Source organism: Oryza sativa, chromosome 2 (genome assembly GCF_034140825.1).
Source record: "Oryza sativa Japonica Group chromosome 2, ASM3414082v1".
Classification (NCBI taxonomy): domain Eukaryota; kingdom Viridiplantae; phylum Streptophyta; class Magnoliopsida; order Poales; family Poaceae; genus Oryza; species Oryza sativa.
Window position 1 is genome coordinate 33,446,524 of NC_089036.1, and position 18,601 is coordinate 33,465,124.

The 18,601-nt window shown below is 44.0% G+C and overlaps 4 protein-coding genes across 5 annotated transcripts; all 4 read left to right on the top strand.

Annotated features, from left to right (window-relative positions):
- Nucleotides 1-379: 379 nt before the first annotated feature.
- On the top strand, nt 380-3,892 carry LOC4330910 (UMP-CMP kinase 4-like). Of its 2 annotated transcripts, NM_001416963.1 has the most exons (10): nt 380-668; nt 850-896; nt 1,374-1,428; nt 1,615-1,732; nt 1,882-2,038; nt 2,205-2,285; nt 2,389-2,496; nt 2,747-2,818; nt 2,920-2,978; nt 3,533-3,892. In NM_001416963.1, exons 2-9 carry the CDS (start codon nt 852-854, stop codon nt 2,926-2,928), a joined length of 645 nt encoding a protein of 214 aa, NP_001403892.1. In that variant the 5' UTR covers nt 380-668; nt 850-851; the 3' UTR covers nt 2,929-2,978; nt 3,533-3,892. The 2 variants fall into 2 exon arrangements, with proteins under 2 accessions (NP_001403892.1, NP_001403893.1); NM_001416964.1 differs by lacking the exon at nt 2,920-2,978.
- A 2,310-nt stretch (nt 3,893-6,202) lies between these two features.
- Nucleotides 6,203-10,202, top strand: LOC4330911 (fatty-acid-binding protein 2). The gene is made up of 11 exons (XM_015770401.3): nt 6,203-6,532; nt 7,190-7,781; nt 7,903-8,113; nt 8,314-8,389; nt 8,492-8,594; nt 8,918-8,986; nt 9,102-9,138; nt 9,221-9,295; nt 9,369-9,420; nt 9,505-9,549; nt 9,659-10,202. Exons 2-11 carry the CDS (start codon nt 7,267-7,269, stop codon nt 9,757-9,759), a joined length of 1,284 nt encoding a protein of 427 aa, XP_015625887.1. The 5' UTR covers nt 6,203-6,532; nt 7,190-7,266; the 3' UTR covers nt 9,760-10,202.
- A 586-nt stretch (nt 10,203-10,788) lies between these two features.
- LOC4330912 (endoglucanase 8-like) lies at nt 10,789-13,344 on the top strand. Its single transcript, NM_001401989.1, has 4 exons — nt 10,789-11,120; nt 11,205-11,615; nt 11,715-11,792; nt 11,883-13,344. The coding sequence occupies exons 1-4, from the start codon at nt 10,872-10,874 to the stop codon at nt 12,648-12,650; spliced, it is 1,506 nt and encodes a 501-aa protein (NP_001388918.1). The 5' UTR covers nt 10,789-10,871; the 3' UTR covers nt 12,651-13,344.
- Nucleotides 13,345-14,643: 1,299 nt separating this feature from the next.
- On the top strand, nt 14,644-17,595 carry LOC9272552 (protein OXIDATIVE STRESS 3 LIKE 1). The gene is made up of 2 exons (XM_015768288.2): nt 14,644-14,984; nt 16,771-17,595. The coding sequence occupies exons 1-2, from the start codon at nt 14,698-14,700 to the stop codon at nt 17,255-17,257; spliced, it is 774 nt and encodes a 257-aa protein (XP_015623774.1). The 5' UTR covers nt 14,644-14,697; the 3' UTR covers nt 17,258-17,595.
- The last annotated feature ends 1,006 nt before the right edge of the window (nt 17,596-18,601 follow it).

Here is an 18,601-nt window from a genome sequence, read left to right on the forward strand (position 1 = left end):
TGCAACAACAAACGACCCTGAACAACCAGGTGCTTCAAATGAATAGGGACATTTGAGCAAATATCACATACTTCGTGCACGAGTCCAATTTGTTATAATTTTCACCATACAAAATTTTGTAGTTCTGCATCTGAACAACTTCTGAAGTTGCCTCAAGCAATAAGCAATTTGCTGCGTCTGAAATACGGCAAGCACTGATTATTGAAGGATTACTGAAGCGCCTTTTTCAAACTCACGGTAGGATTGACCTCATCTGGACCGTCCGATCGAGATCCAGCGGCTATATTCCTCCCAAAAAAATAAAAATAAAAAACGCGCCGGGTTCCAACCGTACGAGCCACGAATCCTCTCTTTCCCGGCCACCTTCCTCTCGCGTTCCACTGCATCCTTCCTTTCCTTCCTCGAATCGAATCGAAGCTCCGCCTGCTCCGCTTCGCTTCGCCGACGACTCCGGCCGCCACCGCAACCGCACGCGGCGGCAGCCTTACCGGATCCTCCACCCCCACCCGAACCCGCGAACCCGCGTGCCCGTGCTTCACGCGCATTAAAGCGGCAGCAAGGCCACCTCCTCGCACCTCGCTCACCGCACGGCACACGCGCCCGGGGGATTTGGAAATTGGAAATTTCAGATCCCAGATCTCGTCTCGCCGATCTCGCCCTCCGCTAAGGTACGGATCCCCCGCGATCGCTGCTTGCAAGTTCAGAAATGTTGCGGCCGCGGCTGCTCAGCGCCGGATCTGTTGTGTTTTCCTGTGGTTTTTAGGTGTTTGGGATTTTTTTTCATTTTGTTGTGCAATGTATGGAGTGTGAGATTACTTGTGGAAACTGATTAGTGCAATGATTTTGCAGCCATGGGTTCGGTTGTGGATGCTCCAACAGTTGTGGCTGGACAGGAGGTACGCATAATGCTATTGGTGTACTAATTTAGTAATAATTTTCCCTACTGTTTATTGGTTGAGCTTAATGAACTGCTAGATAGTTTCCTATATTATTTGAGTATGTTTTTAGAACACAACTGTTATCTGAGAATGTGCAACATGTTTTCCTTGAGGCATCAGAGATTATAAATTAGATTTCCTGATCCTTTGGCTGTGAGTTTCGCTACAGTCAAGGGCTGGAGCTTGAAATCTTGCTTCCTTTCTGTTTATAAATTTAAAAACCATTTATTTAGGCTAGAATATGTCGATGTATTTCTGTTGTGTATGATTCATTTAATCTTCATGTATACTATTATACCAATATAAATTTTGACTCCTTGAGTCACAACGTAAGCTCATTTATTTGTTTATTCAGTTCATATCCTTGCCTCATACTGTACTATAATTTATGCCATCCATAGCTTGTCTTATGGGTGAAATCTGCCCCTCATGCAGGAGGTCACTGACAACATGTTGGGTGACAAGAAAGTTACAGTTGTATTTGTTCTAGGTAACTGCTTACCTTCTACTTTATGTTTGATTATAATGTAAGTCTCATATGAGAGGAAACGAACTTATAGGAAACTTTAGATATGCAATGAATTGACATGATAAAATTTAAGTACTTACATAGTTATATATTATATATAAATAAAGAGATATATTATCTTCTGTTTCTAACCAAAAATTTACACAGGTGGTCCTGGGAGTGGAAAGGGCACACAGTGTGCCAACATTGTTGAACACTTTGGATTCATTCATCTTAGTGCTGGAGACCTTTTGCGTGCAGAGATCAAATCTGGCTCTGAGAACGGGTATCTTATTTTCATTCCATAAGAAACCCAACTGTTTCCTTTTGTTTGGAACAAGCTTTTCCAAAATTCAATTTGGTTATGTTTCCTCCTTTGTTCAATTTCTGTCTGTTACTACTAAATATTTATTGTTACACTTCCATGTTTTATAGAACTATGATCGAGAACATGATAAAGGAGGGAAAGATTGTTCCATCTGAGGTAACTATAAAACTCTTGCAGGAAGCCATGATTAAAAGTGGAAATGATAAGTTCCTTATTGATGGATTTCCAAGGAACGAAGAGAATCGTGCTGCATTTGAGAACGTTGTAAGCACATCTTCTCCTTGTACTTCAAAATTTTAGATCACTTCACTCTTGGGTAGCAAACAGTCATGACTCCTTAGTAGAACGTTCTTCAGGGGCCACTCGCAGCCTGTGTACACACACACACAATGACAATGCACTAATAGCATTAATGTGTCAAATGTTTCAGACAAAAATAACTCCTGCGTTTGTGCTATTCTTCGATTGTTCTGAGGAAGAGATGGAAAGACGTCTTTTGGGACGCAATCAGGTTTTCCTCATCACTTAAGTGTATTCTCCATTCCATTTTAAACCTTACCACCTTATCGCCACATGAATAACCTGTTTTCTGCTTCCAACTTTTTCTTTTGCAGGGAAGAGTTGACGATAACATTGAGACTATCAGGAAAAGGTTCAAAGTTTTTGTTGAATCCAGTTTGCCTGTCATTGAGTACTATAATGCAAAGGACAAGGTTAAAAAGGTACTATTGCTCTTTGAATGATGCAAAAACAACAAAAAGGATGGATAGCAATAGGTATTAGATGCTATACATTCGAAGTGGAAGTAGTAGGAGTATAATAATATGAAAGACTATTCTACCATGATATTAAAGTTTCCCATGATCATTATGAGTTTCTGACCACGATTTTCTTTGCACACTTACATGAATTACTGCCTACTTATTTTCTAATGACTTTTGACACCTATTGTAAAACTTGTTATCTTATCAGATTGATGCTGCAAAACCAATTCCTGAGGTGTTTGAAGATGTCAAAGCCATTTTCGCTCCATATGCGCCAAATGTATGTTTCCACTTTTCTGGTTTGTTATGTTCCTTTTGCGTGTATCACATAATCATTGCCTATTTTCATTTTGCACCTCACATTATGATCTTATCTATCAGGCCGCTTAGAGCAATAGAAAGGACCACATGAGTGATAAATTGCACCAACTTTAGAAAAGGTACTCTCTCTGTCCCATAATATAAGAAGTTTTAGAGTTGGACACGGTTATCAAGAAAGTAGGTAGAAGTGAGTGGTGGAGGGTTATGATTGGACGAGTAGTAGAGATAGGTGGGAAAAGTGAATGGTGGAGGCTTGTGATTGGTTAGGAAGAGTATGTTGGTGTAGAAGTTGTTATATTTTGGGACAAATCCTAAGAGCTAAAAGTTATTATATTTTGGGATGGAGGGAGTACATCTTCTTTCTCTGCACCTCTATGCCGGTTAGCATATCTGATCATAATATGCAAAATGAAATAATGATAAACACAAACCATGCCAATTAATTCCTAGTATGTTGATTCTTTTCCTTTTGTTTTTGGTCAAAGCAATCTTATGTGAATTGCTTGCATTTAGTCAAATGATAATACTTAGAACCACAGGTGCTAAAACGAGCCCCTGCTATGCCAGTTTTTCTGTTGGCAATGAACAAGCTCTTCTGCTATGCCATTTCTGAACCACATTCAATCTTCCCCTGTTCTGTTATTACTTACACCATGTAATATATCTGTTGCAGGCTTTGCTCTCAGGTGTGACTACAAATCTGTGATTACGAAACCGTTGATATAGAAGAGAGTTTTGGCTCATATGAGCTACCTGCATACCCGTAGGCAATTTGATTTGTTACTTGCAATAATTAATTTTGATCCCCATTTCCTGCTAGATTAACTTTTACGAGAGTTGGCGTATCGTATGTAATGCTGTACTTGTACCAATGTATCATTTACCTCATGGACGATGAAACTTTGTCCTCCCGCCAGTTTCTGGTGGTATAATACAGAAAGTGGAACTTCCGAATTTTTTTTTGGTTAGTTTCTAAAACAATGTTCACTGAACAGCTAATAATTATTCAATTTGTTATTGACAAGCCTTTGCAGACTGTGTTAACTTGATTGCACATTGTAATATGATAGTATCCATATTTCCTTGTTTCATCTCTTTGCAGTATTGACCAGATTTTTGTTTGTTTGGTCAGCTTAATGAGTGTAAGCACCAGAGTCAAGATTATTTCTGTTCGGTGTATGTTATGTAACTATTCTCTCGTTTTCTCTCTTTTTAAAATCTGAGGTCAACGTTGATCCGGTCGAGAAATCAACTTCTTTTTTTCACCTCATAAACAGTTGCAGCATGTCCATAAGAAAATGACTCCTTTTTTTGTCCTCATTTCACCTTCCCGCTATTTGCAGTTTTTTTGGCCAGGTTCAATGAATATAGTTATTTGCTATGAGACAAAGCAGAGGATGCCATGCCATCAGGCTTCTACCTCTTGGGGCCCTTTTCAGTGATTTGGAACCTGCAAGCTTGATTGATGGTTACCCCATGCAGAGGGAAGAGAGCAAGTGAACAAACAATGACAAGCACTACAAGGCAAATGCAAAATATGTGTATTCTTTTTTTAAAAAGAATATCCTAGCGACAACAGTTTCATGTCCAGGGACAGGGAAGAACAAAGCAAAGAAGCGTCCCCGGTTCATCCCTTTCTTTTTCTCTTGCCTTTTTCGTCTGGGGCCTGGAAGCGTCACAATTATAGGCTTCAACGAGATAGTTAGGCATGTGGCATTGCAAGATGGTTGGCAAGTAATCCATGTGAGCGGCAACGAACCACGCGCTGTCATGCTCACATTCACGCAACTAGCCAGGATAGCATTACCAGCTGGAGTAGCAGGTTGCAGGTAGCAGTTGGCAGGCACCAGCGCCGGCACACCGGCCATCCTGATTCCGCCGGCTTCCGCCCTTTCCACCGCCATCCTCTCGCCGGCCGGCCTACCGCCAAGAAAGTCATGGCCATGGAGGAGCTTTTGCCTTTTAGCAGCTGTTCTTGTAAGTTTGTAGTTTCTTTAAACAATTCAGATTCTAAGAATCTATATAGTCCTACGTAGAATATAGAACATGAACTATAACTCATAATTTTATACCAGCTAGTATCACCGGTTATTTCTAAGAATCTCCTGCTCTCTTAAACAGGATTGAGACGCCGAGCTATCCGGTTTCACTATGGCTGTGTTTAGATCCAAAGTTTGGATCCAAACTTCAATCCTTTTCTATTACATCAACCTGTCATACATACAACCAACTTTTCAGTTACATCATCTCCAATTTCAACCAAAATCCAAACTTTACGCTGAACTAAACACAGCCTATGTAAGTTCACATGATTTTTGGTTTTTGAAATAAAATCACATGATCAGAAGGTTGCTATGGTCCCCAGTTTACATCCAGTGGTCACATACTCACATTGTACCCCTACTGTATGTTGGGCGACTTCAGGATAGGATCCGTTCCGTTGATCGAATCATGGATCACCCCCCCCCCCCCCCCCCCCCCACAACACAAGCCCGTGCAATGCATGCCACCAAATACGAAGAGACACAATTAGTACAGTTCTAGATTTGCCAGACAAGGGCCCTTTCAGCATCTTGTTCCTAATCTCCGCGTCAGACATACACATTCTGTTATTCTTATATCTTAATCAGACAGGGCGCAGATGGGATTGCATCATTTCGATTAGTTAATTTGCAACGATTACGACTCAGGCACTACTGTTGACTACAGTTGGTTAATTTTGTTGAAAAATAATAATAATTTGGCTGGCTGTTAACACTGTTTTATCGTCCTTCATGTTGGGCTTGACTGAAAACGTGAAACATGATGGTTTTAACTGGTGTATGCTAAAAAATAAAAAAGCAGATGGGCCGTACAGAGAAAAACAGAGCGGGAATGAAGAAAATTTCAGAGTTCGGCGGCCGGCCGTGCGCTCGCGTCAACACGTTGTACTGGCCGTTGATTCTGCAGATTCCGCGAATCGTGCGGATGCTCGCCGGCGCAACCCACCTCCGCCGGAATCTGCAGCATCAACGGCCAGTAGCGCTCCACGTCCGACCAAAAGCAGCATATTCCACGGTTCCCCCGGGTCGAGATGCCCAGCTGGTAGGCCTATTTTCTTGACAAATTTGAATTTTCTGGAGCACGTCATTGTCAAGTCTCATGGACACACAGGACATTTGAAAAATACTACCACAACATAACTAAATTTATAAAAGAAAATCATATTTTTTGATATACTATTCTTGTTGACACAAGCTCATTTTTTAACTTTGGATGAAAAATAAAAAGCGTCTAAAATTGCGTAGTAATAACCTTTTCGTCGACGAGGCATAAATCGGCTGCACGTGTTGCTCGCCTTCGCACGGGCGGAAGCGGAAGGAGACCCGCGCCGTGTTTAGTTGGGGGAGAGAAGGAGAGAGAGAGAGGGCGAGTAAATACGGAAACGAAGCCGCTTGCTTTCGGTTTCCTCCTCCCCCATTTCCTTGGATTTTGCGAGGTTTCCTCTTCCTCCACGCTCTCGAATCCGAGCAGAGAAGAAGCACCAGCCGGGGAAGGCACGGGAACCCTAGGTTGGCTGCGCCGCCGCACGCACGCACCCGCTCCCTTTCGTGCTGCTGCTGCTGCTGTTGTTGCCGCCGCCTGCATCGTCCCCGATCCGCCGGCCAGCCAGCTAGCTAGCGAGGGAGGCCAGGTGAGGCGCTCTCGGCGTTCGTTGCGCGTGTGGTGAAGTCTTCGGGTGGTGGGGATCGCGAATGCGGGTGGGTTTGGGGGAATTTCTGTGAGGGTGGTGGGGATGGGTTTGGGGGAATTTGGGTGCTGCATTGGGGGTTGGTTTGGTGCTCTGCGTGAATCTGGTGGGGATAGTGAGATCGTGGTTTGTTTTGGTGCTAATTCGGGAGTTCCGGGTCGAGTTTTTAGGTGATTTTCTGAGCTGGGGGTGAGGCTTTGATGATGGGAAATAAAAGTATAAGCAACTAGTGTGTTCGATCGCTACTTTTGTTGGCAATATTGAGATCATACCATGTTTCTCTCTCTCTTTTTGTGTGTGTGAGTTTCAGTTTGTGAACGCCTGCTAAGGAGAAAAAAGGACTTCAGAGTTCTCACGGTTGTTTTCAGATGATTATTTATCGTGTCACTATATGAACTAATGTAAATAGCTTAGGGAGTAGAAATCAGAATTTATGTAAAAACTGTTTTTAGCAACACATCCTAGCAGACAAGTTGGAGATTGACTTTTACATATTTGTCTTAGTAGCAAACGTCTCCAGGAGTAAAAATCGATGCAAAATCATTATTGAGTAATTTATTAGTACTGTCTTCTTATTCGGTTACTTTGTTCTATTGGCAGGTTATACTGGGCTTTCCTCCTGATAAACTCGTTCTAAAGACATTCGGTGTTGCCATAGTTTTCCAAGTGAACTCACTATGAAACCGGACTGGTCAATTTTCTCCAAGTTTGACCACAATGGAGGGTACCTGCATAAATTCCCAATAGATTCTCCAATATCTCATGATATTGGATTAGGATTGATATCACATTTTGGAACCTTAGTCGAGAGTTCCTTTCAGCATCCAAGGCATATATGTTCTACAGGGAATGGAGCAGTTCAGGAAGCATTCAGTTGCTTCAACAAGTTTGCTGGTGCTTTCTATTTCTGGCTTTCTAGAGCATCAAATCCCAAGATTTTCCACAGGTTGTCAGCTATTGCAGGCTCAAGTTCAAGAGCCTGCCAGTCGCAAATAAAGCAAGTGACTTCTTGCATGCAGCATTTGGCCGGATTGCGTTTTGGTTCTCAAGTTAGAGAAGAGCACGCTATACAAATTCTTTTAGCAAAGCTTGCTAATGCAACATTTGGGCGACTGTGGAACGAGGTGGAGGAGCGCCATGCCTGTAACATTCTTATGTTAGCTGCTGCTACTGTACCACCATTTGAAAACATGTAGGTTCTTCTATTTATATTGTTTTTGTACTTCCAATGCCTGTTCCATTTGGCTAATTCCTGTATTTTGGTTTTCATTCTATGTGTACTTTATCGACTGCTCATTTCTTGCATGGACAAGATCGCCGAAGATGCTTGCAGACTCAATGACATTGGGAAGAGATAATGGTCGTACCAGAGAACCTGTTGATCAGCATTCTTTGGAGGAAAACCATTCAGGCTGTACTTGTGTTGCTGTGCCAAGAATAATTTTACCAGAAGACGCAACTGAACCAAAAACTGGGATAAAGTTCCCTACTCTTCTCGAGGATAATTCAAATCCAACTTCAGAGGTATTTTTCAATCTTGTATATAATTGATCTGTTCTTTTTTTTTCCTTATTCATGAATGCTGATAAATAGCTTCTTGACATTGTGTTAGCAACTTAGTATTTCGAAAATAATACCACAATGTTTTATTCCAAATCCATAATGTTGCTTGATCTTGACCCCCTTAGGCCCTTAACGAGTTCAACTAACGGTTAAATTTACAGGTGCTCGTCGGGATGGGCTTTAGAAGCATGCGAATAATGAGGGTCAAAAACCTGAATCTCTATGCCTTTGGATTATGTGAGTATAATAAAATGTCATGTTTAATATTATTACTTATGAACCTTTTAGCATACCACATAAACGATGTTTCTTTAGGTTACTAATGTTGTATTCTTGTAGATATACAACCAGATTCTATTTGCAAAAGGCTGAGCCCAAAGTATGCTTCTGTTCCAGTTTCTGAACTGAAGGACCACCCAGATTTCTATGAAGATCTTTTGAGGTGTGCATGCTCTATTCATCTTTTATGCAGATCTTTCCCAGGTTCTGGCACTTAACACATACTATGCAGTACTTGTGTAACGCCAGGTGTTCATTTAGTAATTTGGCAGAAATTATATGGATCATTAAAAGTATTGGCTGTTTTATGCTAGAGGTTAATGGGACTATTCCAAACCTGCAATCATTTGATGTGCTTTTGAGGACTTCATTTGAGTAGTTTTTTGTATTCTGCATAAGAAACAAGAGGAATCTTAATTTTTGCCCCATCTGCATTCCTTTCGCTCTGATCTAACAGGTTTGTGTTGTACCTGTCATGTTGTACAGGGAAAATATTCATATGACAGTCAGGCTGATAGTTAGCTACAATGGTCTTAGCATTGGCACAGTGCGGGAGTATGTATTTTAGTTTTCTTGTGCTAATATCAGCACATTCTTATCTTTAGCTGTAGTTCAGAAGATACAATCTCTCAATATGCAAGCTAATCATTTTCTTTAACACTCTTTTCAGTGCATTTGAGAAGTCCCTTTGCTTCCGATTGCAGAAGGTACTTGTTAATTCGGCAGCTAAAAATATTCTTGGCTAATTATATAGGTCTAAAATAATTTCTCTGTACCATTTCAAACCAGATGAATCCTAATACTGATTATCATTGCTTGAAGACGTTTGGTTCTTATTTTAGTGAAGATATTTGTATACCTGCGGTAAGTTCCAATATTACGTCTGGCCTAACTTGGTACTTCTCATCATAAGATACTGAAGTCAATATGACTGCAGGGTACAAAGATCGACTTCCGGCAAACCTCTGATGGCCAGCTCATAACTGAAAGTTAGTATCGTATGCCTGATTGGTTCTGCATGGTTAGAATTTTTACACCTGACAAAAATGTTGACATGGAACGTCTTTGTGCAGTTGATGGCAAACAAATTGGTGCTGTCCAGAGCAAAGATCTTTGCAGTAAGTATATATATTCGTTCTTTCTAACTTCCAGAAAAAAAAAAAGACAGAATTACTGTTATCTGTCATTATTTATTTGGCAAATTCCTTATGCTGTCTTTATGAACAGGGGCTTTCTTCGATATGTATATTGGTGATCCACCTGTTTCAGTCGAGACCAAACAAGACATTGCACAGAATGTTGGTGGACTCATTAGAAGATGTTATTGAAAGGCATAATTAAACGACAGACTGGTCGGAATTATTTCATTCTTCGATACAAGGATACTAGGGTGAGGGGGAAGCATATACAAAGACAGGACTAGGAGGAGAGGATGAACTGTATGTATAGTGATAGATCAACCTGTAAACTAAACAGAGCCTTAGCATCTTTCTCCGGAGCAATTGCCTCCATGCTTTTCATATGGGTTGGCTTTGGCTATTTCCTGGCCACTGTATCATGTGCAATGATCCAGCCAGACAATGTAAAAGAATGCTTCCTTCCCCCATCTAAAATGAGGGACACCAGCTTTGCTGGTTTAGATTAGGCCATAGTAGTGGTGCTGAATATAAATTGTGTACTAGTGTTGAGATTAAACAGCAAGTAGTGTACTAGTGTCACTTTTCCTTGAACATCTCTCTGATGAGAAAAAGAGAAACTAGCTTCTAGATAACCCATTTTGCTTGCGAACACTGCAGAGGCCCGTAGGATTACATTACAGCATTGATTGAACTTTCTAAAACCTAAATCCATTTCAACATAACCATACCGTTAACTGAATATTATATCGAAGAAAACTTGCATTTCAGAAGGAATTATGCAAGATCAGATATAAACGAAATGCTAGCTTTCTAGGGGCACTTTTTTTTGGGGGGGGGGGGGGGGGGGGGGGGGGGCGGGGGCGGGTTCAGATATGTGCAGCTCTGTAGTTACTCTGTCACATTGGCAAATGGCAAGGACTAATGCTAAATTTTCTAGAACTATATTTACAGTACCGCTCAAGAAGATACTACAAAAACAAAAACTTAATCACTTTACAAAAAAAAACGTGCGAATCAACTGTCAATTAATTCTGACATGAACCTAAGTCGTTTTCGCCTGCGTGACAGAAACAGAGCTAACAGCTACCACCCTGAAACTGAAGAGCAATTCTGGGCCGAACACTTTGCAGCCTCCTCCCTGTCTCCTGAATCCAAGCGCGTCCCTCCCTTTTCCCTCCTCCATTACACCTCCTCAATAGTCAATACCCCCATCTCCTTGGATTGCATTGCCTTCTCCGTCCGTCGCGTTGCTCCGGTGCTCGATCGGTCTCCCCGCCCGGCCGCCAGACGACGCGCCACATATGAAGCCCCGCTCCTCGCGCGACGGCCATAATGCCGCCGCCGCCGCCGCGCTCCTCCTCGCGGCGCTGGTCCTCTCCGGCGACGTCCTGCCGGCGGTCGTGGCCGGTGGCGCCCCCTCGTTCAACTACAAGGACGCGCTCACCAAGTCCATCATGTTCCTCGAGGCGCAGCGCTCCGGCAAGCTGCCGCCCACCAACCGCATCAAGTGGCGCGGCGACTCCGGCATGGAAGACGGCAAGCTCGCCAACGTATACGTCGTCTCGCCTCGCGCCCTAGCTCGAACATCTCGCTAGCTGCATCTTCTAATTTTGTGAAATGGATCACTCGATCAGGTGGACCTGACTGGCGGGTACTACGACGCCGGCGACAACGTGAAGTACGGGCTGCCGCTGGCGTTCACGGTGACGACGCTGGCGTGGACGGCGATGGCGTTCGAGAAGGAGCTGAAGGCGGCGAGGGAGCTGGAGAACGTGCACGCGGCCATCAGGTGGGGCACCGACTACTTCCTCAAGGCGGCGACCAAGAAGGACCACCTGTGGGTGCAGGTCGGCGACCCCAACGCCGACCACCAGTGCTGGGTCCGCCCGGAGAACATGCCCACGCCCCGCACCCTCTACCAGATCAACGACAAGACCCCCGGCTCCGAGATTGCCGCCGAGACCGCCGCCGCCATGACCGCCTCCTCCATGGTCTTCCGCAAGGATAAGCCCTACTCCCGCCGCCTCCTCAACAAGGCCAAGCTGGTACATATATATATTCATTGATTTTCATCTGTTAATTTCTCTTATATAGTTAATTTGCATCTAATTAGCTACTACCTGATGACAAATGGAAATTCACAGCTGTTCCAGTTCGCCAAGACGCACCAGGGAACCTACGACGGCGAGTGCCCCTTCTACTGCTCCTACTCCGGCTACAACGTACGTCTCTGCATATGCATGCATGCAAAATTTATCAACGTAAAAAATTTGACACGTTATATATATTGTGATTGTGACTGCATCGATCAGGATGAGTTGCTGTGGGCGGCGACGTGGCTGTACCTGGCGACGAAGAGGCAGGTGTACGCGGACTTCATCGGGCACGAGGCGATCTCGTCGAGCGTGGCCGAGTTCAGCTGGGACCTCAAGTTCCCGGGCGCGCAGGTGCTCCTCGCGGAGCTCAACATGACATCCAGCGGCGGCCTCCAGAGCTTCAAGTCCCAGGCCGACAACTTCGTGTGCGCCGTGCTCCCGGACACCCCGTTCCACCAGGTGTCCATCACCCCGGGCGGCATGATCCACCTCCGCGACGGCGCCAACTCCCAGTACGTCACCAGCACGGCCTTCCTCTTCGTCGCCTACAGCGACATCCTCCGCCGGATCAACCAGCCGGTGATGTGCGGCGCCCAGGCCGTGCAGCCCGCCCGCCTCCTCCAGTTCGCCAAGCAGCAGATCGACTACCTCCTCGGCGCCAACCCGCGCGGCCGCTCCTACGTCGTCGGCTTCGGCGTCAACCCGCCCACGCAGCCGCACCACCGCGGCGCCTCCACCCCGGTGCTCCCCCCGGGCTACCAGGTCAACTGCGGGATGAGCTTCAGCGAGTGGTTCACCCCCGACCGGCCCAACCCCAACGAGCTCACCGGCGCGATCATGGGCGGCCCCGACGGCGGCGACAACTTCTCCGACAAGCGTGGCAACTCGTCCTGCACCGAGCCTTGCACGTACATCAACTCCCTCTCCATTGGCCCCCTCGCCGCCCTCGCCATCCGTGGCCCAAACCTCATCGCCACCCAGTAATTAATCACCATTATTATACACTGATTAATTACTGCTAAATTAACTAAAGATATTGAGTATATTACTATATTACTCCTCCTCCCCTGTATTAAATCTCGACGATATATACAAATTAATTTGTTGATTAATCGGAATCGAAATTAGAGCTGATGCATGCATGGACACGTGAGGTGATCGATCGGGCACACGATCGATCGATGACACGAACGAACAATTAATAACGCGAGAAAGGGCTCGCGCGAGTTGTTGGGGTAGGTCTCGGCTGGTCGTTAGGTTGGCCAGCTTATTTCTCGTTGCACGCACGCACGCACGTACGTACGCAGGCGCGCGCAACCGTGTGTAAGTGCGTGTGTGATGGATCGATCAACCGAGCGGCGCGCACGGGCGAATACGAACTTTTCCAAGTGATGAAGTGATCACGTATACACGTAGTACAGCAGCCGAGCTTTTCGGTGAGCGTGTACGACGTGTTTTTTTCATTGGACCGAACATAAAACATGTCAAGTACGTACGTGGTACGTTTGGTTAATGCATAAATGTATTTGTGGTTCTTCAAATCCCGTGCTCAGGTATGAATTAATTAATCTAGCTAGCTATATGGTGTACTATCTTGTACGAAGAAGAACATCTCTGATGCTGTATATCTTTGTGATGTATACTACACGCACAATAAATTATCTAGTTTGGTGCTATCATTTTATTGTGTCCTTCTCGTTTTTTCAAAATTTTAATTTATTCGTAACATTGTGTATGATGTGTGAAAACTATAATAATTGGTTGTAGCTTTTATTAAAGTAAAGACCCGAATTCTCATTATCTAAAAAAAACATTGTTGATCAATATCTTGATATCCCCTTTATTATACATCAGCTTTGGAGAGAAGGAAAAAAAATACATGTATTTATTTGACAATTGGTTTTCTGAATTACAAAAGGGGTCCTTGTCCAGTTGTCTTGAACTATAACCTTCCATTTTTTGAGTTCATTTTTATCATTTCTAGCACAAATAATAAATTGTACTAAATCAACCCCATCTGCAACCATTAGATCAGTAACCAACACCACCAGATAATGCCTACTTTACCAACACCACTAACAAAACCATTAGGGGAATAGGTGTACTTGTGGTAAATGAGGCAGTGATGCAGCGCAAAGGCAGGTACCAATTTATCCTTACAAAAGTTAAAATCACAAAGGTGGGTGACCTTGATGAACATTAGTTAGCAATGTACCGCAAAGAAAACATTAGGTAGCAATGAAGACAATCACTCTCTTAATAATCTATATGTTGTTTGCACTTAAGTTGTAATGTAAGTAACTCTTGGATTTAAGCATACGTTAGATTCTGCTGAGATAGACATATATTTATTCGACCGAGCTTAGTCAAACTATAGATGTTGGAATAAAAATGCTCGATTTATTTTAGAACTAACTCATTGGTGGATGATTGGGATTGGTTGTCGATTTGTCGTAACGAATTTATTGGATTGGATGGGATTGGTTCAATTTCGCTTCTATGTCCAAAATTGCATCGTCTTCTACTTTAACGGTATTAGCTTGGCATGTTGTTATTTGGCACAACTCTCTATTAAAGTCGTGTCCTTTCGGCTATTGGGTACCAATCTAGAGTCATGTCTCTTTTCACTTGTTTAATATATAATCTCTCAAATGGAGTGCATATCATTGTTTTTCTTTACGGGTTATCTAAATGTATGAGAAATTATTTAAAGCTAAAAAAAGTTCGGGGCAAATCTTTACTTATATATTACTACTCCATCTTTCTTTGCACATTTGCAAACTCAGGCAGAAAAGGGAAATAAAAAAGGGAATCAACCTGCCCTCCTTTTGCAGCATAAATACCCAACCCATCACTCCACAAAGAAAAAAAAAAGCCACTCTCTCGCGATTTCCCTAGTCTTTCGGTGTGCGTGCGCGTGTGAAGGCGAGCAAGCGAGCGAAAGCGAAAGAAGCAGCAAGCAGCAAGAGGAGGAGGCGGAGGCGGCCTCCTTTGCATGTGAGGAGAGAGAGGAGGTGAGGTGAGGGGGGCCATGTCGATCGCACTGGAGAGTGGGCCCGGGCTAGGAGGAGGAGGAGGGGGCGGCGGCGGGCCCCGGTTCGGCCGCGTCGCCCGCTGCGCCTACGCCGCCTCGCCGCCGCCGGCGTCGGTGGGGGCGCGCAGCTCGTCGTCGGTGGGGAGGGACAGCGACAGCCCCGCGGCGGCGGCCAAGTGGGAGTGGGACGGCGAGGAGGTGGAGGGCGGCGACGGCGAGGTGCAGAGCTCGTACAAGGGGCCCTTCGACACCATGGACGCGCTCCAGGAGGCCCTCCCCTTCAGGTATGGCTGGCTTCCCCTCCCCGCCCAATTCGTCGTTACCCCCACGGATCTTGATCGGTCCCGAGGTGTTCTTGCGTTTCGTTTGGGTGATTTGGGGGTAATGCGGGGTAGAAACCGCTGTTCTTGATCCCCCGGTGCGCGTGTTCCTCTAGAGAGATTTCGGGGGTTTCTTGATTCGTTTGGACCAATGCAGTGGAAAATACTGGTTCTTGATCGGTTTTAGTTGGGGAATGTAGGCAAGATTCTTGGTTCTTCGTGGACGGTTAGTGGTCATGGAGTAATTTGTATGGAGCGGTTTGGTTATCTATCCTTGAGTCGATGCTTATCTTGGAATTTGGGGGATTTATTGGTCGGACTGAAGTCAAACTGTTAAAAGAAAGAAAGAAAGAAAGAAAGAGCTAATTTAGGGTTCTAGGTGATTCTTTGTGCCGCCTTACATCCAACAAATTTGTGAACATGGGTTTCGATCGATTCGTGAAGCTGGGATATTTGAGGTCGGAAGAATACAGCGAATGCACTGGATGCCGGGATACTTTTGCGTATGGTTTCGTCATGCTTGCTTATTGTTGGTTCATGTTTGGGTTATACCCATAACCCATTAGGGGTCGATTATATTTTTGTAAGTAGTAGTCCTTAATGTTCTTGCCATGCCCTTAAAATCTTTATGCTGAATGTTCTGAGCACGAAAGGTTCTGATTAGACAATTTCTAATGCGTTTGTATAGGCTTCAGCAAGAATGACTTGTGATTAGTACTACTTTGTTGGTGTTTCACTTCATTCTTACTCCGAGGAATCAAAGGATCCTAGCACTTGAATATTTCATTTGAAGTCCATGCCATCTTATAATTTCAGAAGGGCACATTAGTTGTACTAACACTGAAAGACCAATTTCCATGATTCATAGTTCCTTTGGTATGTGTTGATACTTGATATTGACTATATAAGCGCAGTATTATGGGATGAAATCACACAAAACGGGTTTTATCAGAATTACAAAAAGTTCTATGGTGTATTAATGGTTGGGTTTCTTTGTTAATGATCAATACAATAGATGGTGTAAATTGCAGATATGTGCATCTTTGACAAAAGCAATGAATAATCTATCTTCTAGGTTGGTCGTAGTAATGACTTTGAGTTTGTTCGTTTGTGTTCTTGCAACCTGACTATTGTGTACAGGGGGGGTAGGCATAGCTCTGAGATCAGTTGATGCATATTACCTTCAGGCAGTAATATTTTTGTCATGAAGATATCATGAATTGTTATAATTTTTGCATAGGGACATTTTTTTTTTCTTTTGAGCATGCACAACTACTGTACAATTTCGCTACTGCTATTTGAATTCTTTCAGTACTAGTGTAAGTCTAGCACAACTACTTAGTAGCTGAGTGGGTTTGTAGTTCATACTACCAAGTACCTATTGGCCCTTGTCACTTGTAGTCGCATAGAATTGTGCATTCTAGCCATATGATGGAAGCAGAGATTGGGTATTGTGAACTTGAAGTCTTGAACACAATTCAATATGGCTAACATGATTAACACAGGAACAGGATCAGTCAGACACCACAATCTTTTTCACATGCTTTTGTTAGCTATCTTGTAGCATGTGTAATTATTTGTTGATCTGCAACATTAAAATATTCCGCAGCCTGTCTCTATCGTTGATCTGGCAAACTTGTTTGTCTGTTCCTTGTGAGGAGCATGTGTACTGCTGATGTTTTCCAAGTCTTTGCTCCAGCATCTTACAATCTTCTGTTTTATTGAGTAATTCTGTTCTTATCTATTGCAGGAAAGGGGTATGCAAGTTCTACAATGGCAAGTCTGGATCTTTTGCAAAGCTTCAAGATTCCGTGATCCCATCTCCACCTGAGAAAAGTCTTCCAAAGCCAGAAAACCCATCCCCTAGGAAGCGGAAAGGTCTTCTTCCGTTCAGTTTCAAGTGGGGCAAGCCACAGAACAAAGAGGTATTCCCTGAAGATGATGTGATCATCAGCCCTACAAATTGCAGGAGAATGACATTGTCACCAGCTGCAACAAGCAGTTCGGGGAGCAACAGCGGCAGTGATGATGAACACTACCGCTCTCCGAAGCTGCATACCCGTCAGCCACTCCGAAGGCCCAGCAATGCCGCCATGGGTGTCTTTGCTTCTCCACCTGCACCTCGTCCACCGCAGGTGTTATCAGCTCATATGAGATCACACTCGATGCTTGATCTGCAGGATGTGACAGAGTCGACCGCCATGGTTTCTCCCAGGGACAAGCGAAGGAGGAACTAGGAAGGGTGGATCTTGATGTGTTGTCGGTCTGGTCCAACCGCTGGTGCCCATTTTAGACTGCGGAATCCAGTGGCGAATGCCGTCGTGGTGGTAGGGCGCGTGCAATGCTTTAGGGGGGTGGGGGGTGTTTTGCGAGGTCAAATGGACTCGTATTCATAGAGCTTGCTGTTCTCCTTATACTTGATGTACTGGGATACATACAGAGAACCTGAGAAACTGATGTCGTTACCTGAGTTGGTGGGCTGCATGCGTTGATTACAGGTTGACTTGTAAATGCTGAACTCTGCTTTTGTCGATTATAATTCAATCATGTGGCCTGCTCTATTACATTTTGTATACCTCTCTGATCTGTGGTATCTCACCCTTGGAACTGTATCAGTATGCATATTATGTCCTGAGCTGTTGGTGTTCTTCTGTTGCTAGTACAACTGTACAAGTAGCAGCAACCTCTTCCGATGAACTTATCTGTGCAGATCCATCACTTTTTTTTTTAGAACATGCAGATCCATCACATAGTTTTGGATAAATCATTCTGCTCTTATGGGTACTGGTGTGCAAAGCGCAAGGATTTTGTTTTTTTGGCAGAAGATAATCTATTGCAGTACACACGCAGATTGTGTGAACGCCTTGGCAAATCCTGTTGGTCGGTTTCGTACTTTCATCTTCTGTTTTCGTGTTCGGAAGAGATTGCAGTGGCTGTGCAGCCGCAGCAGCTCCATCAAACGCAACAAAATTTCTACGGCTTTGTACTGTAGATACAGCCCAGCTGCGCCACAGCCGAGCAAGCTGCAAAGCAGCACAAGCGATTTGGTGGCACATGATTGCTGCTCTCGTTAATCTGACGCCTTCGGTAATCGGAACCTCCCACTCACAGCTGAAATTTGTTGTTTTCTCTATGCGTAGATCAAAACTGATCTTTCATATTTGTGTAAGGACATTTAAGACCTACTTCACTTTGTATTATTTAATTTTTATAAGATTTTAGTTAACTATTTGGACCACATGGACTAAATCTTAAAGCCCACAAATCTTGATAAGGCAAAATTGTATAAAGCACCCCAATTATCACTCGTTTTAAAATCTCCTCCCTTAAAAAATTCAATTCGTTGCAAAGGCCCACCCAACCAAACCCCTTCACATGAATATAAAGTCAGCCCGACCCCGCTGATGTGTAGTCGCAACAGGGGAACAGAGCTTGACCTTAGCTACTCTCTCTGTCCCAAACAGGGACGGAGCCAGCATTTTGAATCACTGGGGTCATGGCTTTTACTTGTATTTATGTCGTGTTTGAAACTATAATTATTCTCGAAGCTAGATATTTTTAGCTCACTTTTGAGCTAGAGC